The sequence below is a fragment of the Chiloscyllium plagiosum genome, chromosome 29 (genome assembly GCF_004010195.1).
Source record: "Chiloscyllium plagiosum isolate BGI_BamShark_2017 chromosome 29, ASM401019v2, whole genome shotgun sequence".
In the NCBI taxonomy this organism is placed as follows: domain Eukaryota; kingdom Metazoa; phylum Chordata; class Chondrichthyes; order Orectolobiformes; family Hemiscylliidae; genus Chiloscyllium; species Chiloscyllium plagiosum.
This window is the reverse complement of record NC_057738.1, coordinates 23521462-23532247: the sequence shown is the minus strand read 5'-3', so window position 1 is coordinate 23532247 and position 10786 is coordinate 23521462. Positions and strand designations below refer to the sequence as shown.

Genomic DNA, 10786 nt, shown 5'->3' with positions numbered 1-10786 from the left:
TCCCAACTCCTATACTCAATGCACTGACCAATAAAGGCAAGCATACCAAACACCGCCTTCACTATCCTATTTACCTGTGACTTGACTTTCAAGGAACTATGAACCTGCACTCCAAGATCTCTTTGTTCAACCTCAGCTCCCCTTACTTAATCCTGGGCCTAATATGTCACCCCCTTGACTGTTATCATTGGCTGGCATCTGAGCATTGTGAGTTGGAGCATCAATGGAGCAAATAATTAATTCAAGCACATCTTTGGTTAAAACATTTACTAAACAATAACTGGTATTCTGAATTACTCTTGGCCATGATCAGAATAATTGTTAAATAGGTATTATTTACATTTTAAGGTGCCCTCTGAAGATGATTCCATTGATCATTGCACTATACTGGAGTGGTTAGGAATATCACCTACATCCGGTGGCTATTTCACATTTGGATCAACAACGCCAGAGGAAAAGACAGAAAGGGACCTGATAGAAATGGGCTCAGATGTCATGGAGGCAGAGACTGGTAATACTAAATGTTCTAACTCTTTCTTTTTCCTGAATTTAAAAAAAATTGTAAGTAAATATACTAAATTTGAAAGAGTCCTACCAAACCATCGAACTGCCTTCTCATTAGAGAGAAAGAGACAACTGGTGGTGATTTAACTTGAGGGTCACCATGCGCGGCTGAGGGGACAGGTTGAGAAGGAGAGTCCTTCATGGTAACCTCAGCTGATGTGGAAATTAAACCCATGCTGTGGCATTGCATACCAGGATTTTCAGTTTTTATATCTGTGAGCATCTTGTTTGGTGCTTAATATTGTTATGAAGGTATAAAGTGTGTACTGTACCTTTGAGAGTAGAAGCTGGCACAGACCTATAAAGGCAGAGTGTGCTGAAAAATTGAAAAATATAACATTTGGTGGTGAAACAAATAGCAGGAGCTGCATTGCTGTGTTACGCAATAAATCCAAATTTGGCCAATCAGTTTAAATTATGCCCTAAGATACCAAAATCCAATCGCGTTTGAATTTTATTGTTTTGGATAACATCAAACCATTGAGACGGTCCGATGTTTTGGGCTTTATAAATTCAGGCATTTTCAACAGTTAGCCAGAGCAGCAAAAAGCACCAACAAAACACAGATTGTCCACAGAATCACTCTCTGAAAGGTACCTTTTCATATGAAATCTGTGAAGCAGAAGACCAAAGCAAAGAAGACAGAAAAATCTACAGACCAAACTGCAAATGGAAGACCGAGAGCTGATTCATTTTGAAATTTGCATTTTTTGTTAAATTTAATCAGGTTTTTTTTTATCGGATCAGTATATTGTACAGTAGGACGTAGATAAATTGATCAGACAAAGGAAGTTTACAGTGTAGATAGTTGTTTAATGTATTTTTTCATCTCCCACAGTCTGAAAATGTGCAGGTTAGGTGAATTGGCCATGCTAAATTGCCCGTAGTGTTAGGCATAAGGGGTAAATGTATGGAAACGGGTCTGGGTGGGTTGTGCTTCGGTGGGTAGGTGTGGACTTGTTGGGCTGAAGGGCCTGTTCCACACTAAGTAATCTAATCTAATCTAATGAATAAATTGTTAATTTTTTTTTGTAATGGGATTTGGTAGTTATTTGTCACTCATACTTTAACAAATTACGAGGCAAGGTGGAGCTTTTCTGTGTGCATAGTTTAAACTAGCAGAAGGATTTACCCCGTGTTGTAACAGTTTGGGGGCTTGTCAGGGATTTGAATTGTTTAGACAGATCCAGTTTGAGATTTGGACAGATTTGAATAGATTTTGGGATACAATAAAAGCCCAGTAGATTTAAACACTTGCAGGTTAGTGTCCTAGATCTTTAAATAAAATGTAAGTGAGACAGTTTCTTTAATTTTGGTTTCTTGTGGTTGGTTAAATTAAACGTGAGAGAAATGGCTCTTAAAATTCCGAAAGAGGTTCATAGGTTTGAAGATGATTCCCAAATTTGCCAAGAAAGTTTAGAAGGAAAGAAAGAAGGACCTTACTTTTAGAATTAGCAAAGAAGTTAGAATTGGATTTAACCAAGGACAAGAAATTGTAAGGGAATTACTCAAATACTTAGGTGTGTCAGAGAAACAGACACGTGCAGTTGAGTTAGAAAATCTTAAATTACAATTCAGGAAAATGGAGTTAGAAGGTAAACAAAGGGAGAGAGAGAGAGGAAACGAAAGGGTGATAAGGTTCTTAGCTGAGCAAAGAGAGAGTGAGAGAGAGAGAATTTGAAGTTGAGAAGTTATGACTTAGTCAGCAAAGTCAAGTTAACAGGATGGAGATTAAAAGAGCAGGTTGTGATATACACAAATATGTCAAAAGTCTGCCACATTTTGATGGGAAAGATGTTGAAGCCACCTTTATTTTATTTGAAAAATTGGCGAGGCAGATGAAGTGGTCTGAGGATTTATGCTAGTTCAGACTAATCTGGTAGACAGAGCTATTGATGTATTTGCAGCGTTGTCAGATGAAGGGTCAAGAGATTATGAAGAGGTTAAACAGGTTATTTTAAGTGCTTATGAATTAGTACCAGAAGCACATAGTCAGCAGTTCAAAAACATAAAGAAGGAACAGACTTCTGTTGCATTCGAAAGAATTAAACATAGTCATGTTGATTGGTGTTAGCCTTAAAATAGGTAAGACCTTTGAGGCTCTGAGAGATTATTCTGCTGGAGGAGTTCAAAAACAGAGATGATAAGAATTCACGTAGATGAACAGAAAGTTCAGGAAGTGAGAAGAACAGCAGAGTTAGCAGATGAGTACATGTTGGTGCACATGGCAAGCTTCTGGCAAGAATTATATCCTGAGGGATAGAAGTTGGGAGAAGGGGAGATCCTACACTGCAAAACAAAGAGTAGAGAACACTGTTAATATTTTATCACAGGATAAAAAAGAAACCCAAGAGAGTGGAAAGGAGGTGAAAGGCCTCCAGCATTTCCACTGTGGTAAAGTGGGACATGGAAAGTCACAGTGTTGGTCATTAAAGAAAGGCACTGTGGGCAAAGATGTGTTAAAAGAAGCTAACCCAGTGACATTAGTGAAAGTAGTAAAGGAAATCCTAAGAAAAGCCAAGGAGCTGCAGGAGAGTGCACAGCCTAGGCGGGGGTTGAGTGTGGAGTTAGTGCCTGATCTCCTAAAGAATTTGCCTCTGTGGGTAAAGTTTACTCAGGAAAAGCAGGAGAAAAAGGGCAAGAAGTTATAATTTTGACAGATATAGGATCTAACCAGTCTCTAATAGTAAGAGATGAACAAATTTGCACTCTTTCTGACCTGTTACCAAGAGAGTGGTGATTTGTGGGATAGATGGACAGAAATTTAGCGTTCCCCTACGTAAGGTCAGGTTGGAGTGCCAACTCAGGACTGGGAAATAACTAAGAGTGATTGACAGAGTGTCAGTTCCAGGAATCCAATTTGTTCTTGGGAACAATTTAGCAGGATCCAAGGTGGGAGTGACACTCCTTGTTGTGGAAAGGCCTAAGGAAGACCAGGAAACTGAGGAGTTAAAGAAAAATATCCAGGTATTTTCCCAAACTATGTAGTAACAAGATCCTATTATAATAAGTCACAGCATGAAACAAAAACTAAAAAGAAAGATGAAGGAGTTTCAGTTAGTCGACACCCTGTTTGATGTAATGATGCAAGAAAAACTTGAACAGGCAGGGGCTCAGACAGAAGTGTTTAGTCCTGAAAGGCTAATGGACTTGCAACAGAAAGACGAGACAATAAAAGATATATATGTGGACGCGTACTCTGAAAAGTAGACTGAGGATATTCCTGAGGATTGTTATCTGAAAGAACTTGAGACACAGGTGTTAGTTACTACCCCACAGAGTGAGGAATCGAATTGAGATGTTGTGGAATTTGATGTACCTCAAAATATATTAAACAATGAGGAAGTCCTTGAGGATTGGGGTAGGTTATTAAATTATCTGTCTCAGGAGCAAAGAACGCAGTTGAAAGGTTTGTTGCTGCAGTATGAGGACATATGTAGGAAGAAGATGGGAAAGACCAATGCTATTGTGCATGAGGTAGATGTAGGGAATACTGTTCCGATAAAACAACACCCCTATTGGCTTGATCCTTTCAAAGCCAGACAGATCCAGAAGGATGTGGAGGCCATGCTCAAAGAAGATATCATCGAACCAAGTCAGAGCACATGGAGTTTGTTGATCGTCTTAGTTTCTAAACCTGATGCGACTCAACAATTTTGCATGGATTATCAGAGGGTCAACACCATTACAAAATCAGACTCCTATCCAATACCGAGATTGGAGGACTGCATCGAGAAAGTTGAACAAACCAGTTGCATCACAAAGTTGGACTTATTGTTTGGTTATTGGCAGATATCTTTATCAGAGAAGGTGAAAGAAATTTCTGCATTTGTAACCCCAAATGGACTATATCAATTCAAAGTGGTGCCCTTTGGAATGAAGAATGCACCTGCCACATTCCAAAGACTCATGAGCAGAATTGTGGCTGGGTTAACAAACTGTGCAGGCTATTTAGATGGTGTAATAATCTTTAGTGAGTACTGGTACAGTTGGCAAAACTTTTTGACCGATTAAGAGAAGCAAAACTGGTGATAAACTTAAACAAAACTGAATTTGCAAAAGCAGAGGTGACAATCTTGGGACATAACATCGGTCATGGAAGGTTGACCCCAAGGAACGTAAAGGCTAAGGCCATCGAGGAATTTTCACAGCCAACTCGAAGAAAGAGGTGCTTCGATTTTTGGGACTAAGCGTATTCTATTGGACGTTTGTTCCAAACTTCAGCAGTGTAGTGGTACCATTAACCGATTTACTGAAGAAGAACACAACATTTCGGTGGACAGAACAGTGCCAGGAGGCATTTGACAATTTAAAATAAATATTAACCACTGCACCAGTTTTAGCTACACCAAACATTTTGAAACCCTTCAAAGTTTCCATCGATGCTAATGACCTAGTAGTTGGAGCTGTATTGCTACAGGAAGATGATGATGGAATTGAACAGCCAGTTGATAACTTTTCAAAAAAATTCAACAACCACCACTCTATGATCAAAAAAGCACTATTGAGTTTGGTACTCAATTATGTCACAAACTATGTCACAAACAATGTGCTAGAGACGGTCATGTATATGGATCACAATACTTTTACATTCTTGGAAGGCTTTATAGACAAGAATATGAGACTATTTCATTGGAGTCTTATGGTACAGATTTTTAATTTACAAATTGGACATGTGGGTCGTAAGAATGTAGTAGCAGATGCATTATTGCGGATGTAACTGAAAGTATAGATGAGATTGGTATCTGTGTAATGTTATATATATGTGTGGGAAGAAGTTAATATGAACTTACATTAAAGTCATATGGATGTCATGGTAATGTGGTTAAGGAATAGAGAAAAAAAAGTGAAGCCGTCTTTTCATTGATGGTTCATTTTTTTTCTTAAGGGAGGAGGTGTTATGAAGGTGGAGGTATGTACTGTACCTTTAAGAGAGAGTAGAAGCTGGCACGGATGTATAAAGGCACAGAGTATGCTGAAAAATTTAAAAATCTAACATTTGGTTGTGAAATAAATAGCACCACAGCTCCAGTTATGTGACACAACAAATTCAAATTTGACCAATTAGTTTAAATTATACCCTAAGATACCCAAATCCAATCGAATTTGAATTTTACTGTTTTGGATGACATCAAACCAATGAGACGGTCCGATGTTTTGGGGTATATAAAATTGGGTATTTTGAACAGGTAGCCAGAGTCACAAAGAGCACCAACAAAATAAAGATTGCCCGCAGAATCGCTCTCTGAAAGGTACCTTTTCATATTAAATCTGTGAAGCAGAGGACCAAAGAAAAGAAGGCAGGAAAATCTACAGACAAAAATGCAAATGGAAGACCGAAAACTGACTGGTTTTGAAATTTGAATTTTTTGTTAAACTTAATCGGGGAGGTTTTATCGGATCAGTATATTGTTGTAGAATGGGTGGTAGATAAACTGCTCAGAGAAAGGAGGTTTATAGTGTAGATAGTTGTTCATTTTTTTTGGAGTTAAAAGAGTACATTGTTGATTTTTCTTTACATTGTGGGATTTGGTAATTATTTGTCACTCATACTTTAACAGATTATGAGGCCAGGGGAGCTTTTCTGTGTGCATGGTTTAAATTAGCAGAAGTGTTTACCCCACGTCATAACATTACTATTAAAAAATGAAAGTAAATTTTATTTTCTCTCTTCTACTGAGTGCTTTTTTGTCTTGATCAAGATATTACTTTGATATTTTTTAGGCAGTCAAAGTGATCTGTTGGATTGGGAAGAAGATGAAGCTGAGTTAAATCAGGTAACTACAGACGGTGAGCAGTTACAAGCAGGGGTATGTTTGGAGCCAGTGACCTTCATAAACAATTTCTGAGTATGTCCTCCCAGGATCAGTGTTTCAATTACAGAGAGACCATATGCTATTCCAAATCTCAAAATGAGGATGATTTATAGAGGGAATTGAAATCAAAAATGAGAGTTTTAAAATTGAGGTATTGCTTGTTGGAGGGCCATTGTAGGTCAGAACACAAAAGGTGAACGGGACTTCTCAAACATCGGTAGGGTGAGTAGGGCCATGGATAGTTCAGAGCTAGGATGAAAAGATAGGATGAGGCAGGACAGTCAAGTTTGTCGGTACAGACAAGTCTAAAAGTAATAAAAGCCATGAATGAGAGTTTCACAGCAGATCAACAGGCTTGACCACGGTAGAAAAAGGTGGTCCAATTGATTGTGTCACTTAGTGTATATGTAGTCTGAATCTCATGTTGGGGTCAAAGTTGACATCAAAGTTAGCAGGTCTCTAGTCTAGAGACAGACTGTCATCAGAGAAAGGGATAGAGTCCATTGTTATGGAACGGCATTTGGCAGAGGGGTGCTCCAAGACAATGGCTACAATCTTGTGACTAGTTAGTGGGAATAAATTTCTGCCAATAAATTCCTGGGCGGCACGGTGGCACAGTGGTTAGCACTGCTGCCTCACAGCGCCAGAGACCCGGGTTCAATTCCCGACTCAGGCGACTGACTGTGTGGAGTTTGCACGTTCTCCCCGTGTCTGCGTGGGTTTCCTCCGGGTGCTCTGGTTTCCTCCCACAGTCCAAAGATGTGTGGGTCAGGTGAATTGGCCATGCTAAATTGCCCGTAGTGTTAGGTTAAAGGGGTAAATGTAGGGGTATGGGTGGGTTGCGCTTCGGCGGGTCTGTGTGGACTTGTTGGGCCGAAGGGCCTGTTTCCACACTGTAAGTAAGTAAGTACTAGATGTTAGGTAAGTAATCTGTTAAGTTAACAACAGCAGAGAATTGGGGAAGGCGGTGGTGACAAGGTAGAGCTAGATGTTTTCAGCATACAAATGAAAACTAACACTATAGTCTCTGATAATGTCACTGAGGAAAACATCTAAATAGGAAATTAGAAAGGGCCAAGACTAGATCACTGGGTCACGCCAAAGAGCAGGAAGACAATCCATTGCAAGTCATTCTCTGACTATGATTAGACAATTAAGGAAGAAACCAAATGAGAGCAGTTGCACCAAATTGGTGAAAGCCAAGGAAAGTGATAGTCAACTGTGCCAAAGATTGCATGCCAGGTCAGGAAGGACATGGAAGCATGATTAACATTGGACAGTCCAAGCAGTCGCAGAATATGTAAATGCAAATAACCAAACTACTGAGGTTCGTGAACATAGCTCAGTCCATCACACAAATGAGCCTTCCACTCATTGACTGCATCTGAACTTCCCACTGCCTCAGGTAAGCAACTGCCATAAACAAAGGCCCCTCCCACCCTCTTCCATCAGACAGAAGATATAAAAGTTTGTATACACACACGAATAGATTCAAGAACAGCTTCTTCCCCCTGTACTTAGACTTCTGAATGGACCTTGCAGATTTTAAATTTAATGTGGATCTTGCTCTTTGTGCAACTTCTCTGTGGCTGTAACATAGTATTCTTCACTCTGTTTTATTACCTGTATACACTTTTGTATGGTATGATCTGTCTGTATTGCATGCAAAACAAACTTTTTCACTGTACTTGGGTATATGTACTAATAATAAATCAAATAAATCAAAACAACTCAACGGGATACTAGTATGTGAATGGAATAATCCAACTCATTCATCACTTTAAAAGACTTTGGTCTATGAGCCTGTCTCAACCCAGTGATAAACAACTGAAAGACCTGTGCACATCCAGTGAAACCCCAGACAATATGATGTGACCATATATTCTTTTGTTTTGGGTGTTATGTGACTTCTGACTTTGTCCACCCCAGTCCGAAACCGCCACTTCATATGACATCAATAACCAATTTGAATTTGCATATTCCAGAGCAGAACACAACATTCCATAATCCTTTCCAAATTATGTCAGGCTTAAATCCAATGCTACGTAAGTTCTAGCAGCAATTGAGAAAATAAATAATTCACAGGCAGACTTGATTCAAAAGTTTGTCAGTCAGTAATCTGATTATTCATAGGTGTGACCGAAGTAATTGTAAACAACATGGAGTTCTTTATATTTTAAGCTGGCCTCAGAAGGTGGTCCCTCTACTCAATCTCACGAAGTGGAAAGGTCAGATTTAACATCTGTATCCAAACATTATTGGAGATCTGAAGAGGATGCAGAGGAGACAGACTCAGATGCTACAGAGTGGGATACAGGTAATATTGAAAATTCCAAATCTATCTACATTTTGTTGCCCATTTAGGATAAATAAGGATTTTTCTTTTCATTGAGGGTAATCAGTCTTTGGATTTCTTTACCGCAGAGGCCTATAAGACGTAGAGCAGAAATTAGACCATTCAGTCCATTGAGTCTGCTCTGCCATTCAATCATGGCTGATAAATTTCTCATCCCCATTCTCCCCGTAACCCTTAATCCCCTTGATACTCAAGCACCTATCTATCTTAGTCTGAAATATACTCAATGACCAGGCCTCCACAGCCTTCTGTGGCAATGAATTCCATAGATGCACCACTCTCTGGCTGAAGAAGTTTCTCCTTATCTCTGTTCTAAAAGCTCTTCCCTCTCTCTCTAAGTCTATGTCCTCGAGTCCTAGTCTGTCCTACCAATGGATACACCTTCATAACATCTACTCTGTCCAGGCCATTCAGTATTCTATATGTTTCAATTAGTTCCACCCTCAGCCTTCTAAACTCCATTGAATATAAACTCTCAATCCTCAAACATTCCCTGTATGTTAAGCTTTTCATTCCTGCAACCATTCTTGTGAACCTCCTCTGACCATGCTCCAAGGCCGGTACATCCTTCCTGAGATATGGCGCCTAAAACTGCACACAATACTCCAAATGTGGTGTGACCAGAGCTTTATAGAGTATCAAAGTACATCCCTGCTTTTATATTCAAGTCCTTTCAAAATAAATGCCATCTTGCAATTGCCTTCCTAACTACTGCCTCTAGAGGCAGTATATTCCAGCCTGAGATAGGTAGGTTTTAAATCAGTAAGGGTCATGGGGATAAGGCAGAAAAGTAGAGTTGAAGACAGTGAGATCAATCATGATCCCACTGAGTGGCAGATCAGGCTCGATAGGCTGAATGGCCTACTTCTGCTCCTATGTCTTAAGACATTTATTTAAAATTAAAATATAAGTAACTATGATCTTTATAGGTGGTTAGTTTGAGGAATGTTCATCACAGTCAGTCAAATGAACCTAAGCAGTTACTTCTTGTTTGGCTTTGTCATGAAAAAAAAAGGTTTTATTTTTTGTTTTGTTCCTTAATGAAGGGATAAATGACCTAATTACTTTCAGGAACTTCCAGTGATCTGGCTGAAGAGGAAGAGACATTACAAGATGATGACGAGCTGATTCAGGTGACTGAGGAGGCTGAGCATTTGGAGGCAGATAGAATGATCGGAGATGAAGACATTCAGAAACAAGTTAAGCATGCGACTGCCCGTGTGGCTAAAATCCGGGATAGTCTCCTGGCCTTTAAACCTGAATCCCTTTCCAGATCACAAGCTGACAGTCACGGTGATGGTAAATGGGAGGTATGTTTTTTTTTAATCTTTGCTCTTGGGAATTTATCATTGGCATTTATTAACCAGTCACTAGTTCTTCTTGAAGAAAAATAACTTGTGTTTAGATAGTGCCTTTCAGAAGCTCATGAACACTGTTTCTGAAGCATAGTCACTGTTACATTATTGGAATGATGGCTCCCAATTTCTGCACAGCCAGACCCTAAAAGCAGACAATTTATTTTAATGCTGTTATTTGAGGAATAATGGTTAGCCAGGATAGACCAAGCTCCCATGCTTTGCTTCAAATTGGTGCCATGGGATCTTTTATATCTACCTGAAAGGGCTGACTGGACCTCTCAATTGAAAGGCCACCCTTTGACATGTGGCAGTACCATAGTATTGCACTGGAGCATCAGCTTAGAGTTTCTGCTCAGGTTCCTGGTTGTGAGACTTGAAGCCACAAGCTTCTCCCTCAGAAGCAAGAGTGCTCCCAGCTGAATCAGTGTCGATCACTTGAGAAGCTAGTAGTAAGTTATCTCCACTAACTGCTATGTGACAAGGGAGCACTCACAGGAATGTTAGGTCGGGGTGTTCATGATTTTGACCTAGTGGTGAGTAAGAGCCGAAAATGTGTTGCTGGAAAAGGCGCAGCAGGTCAGGCAGCATCCAAAGAGCAGGAGAATCGACGTTTCGGGCATGAGCCCTTCTTCAGGAATGAGGAAAGTGTGCCAAGCAGGCTAAGATAAAAGGTAGGGAGGAGGGACTTGGGG

General features: G+C 39.8%; 1 protein-coding gene across 4 annotated transcripts in view; it reads left to right on the top strand.

The window, feature by feature from the left end:
- The window catches only part of LOC122564437 (NFX1-type zinc finger-containing protein 1-like), an 89415-nt gene that overhangs the window by 53770 nt on the left and 24859 nt on the right, over nucleotides 1–10786 (top strand). For all 4 annotated transcript variants that reach the window (XM_043719294.1, XM_043719293.1, XM_043719291.1 and 1 more), the window contains 4 exons: nucleotides 349–511; nucleotides 6289–6341; nucleotides 8562–8697; nucleotides 9808–10046. In XM_043719294.1, the coding sequence (XP_043575229.1) occupies nucleotides 349–511; nucleotides 6289–6341; nucleotides 8562–8697; nucleotides 9808–10046 (591 nt within the window). The remainder of the gene's footprint in view (nucleotides 1–348; nucleotides 512–6288; nucleotides 6342–8561; nucleotides 8698–9807; nucleotides 10047–10786) is intronic.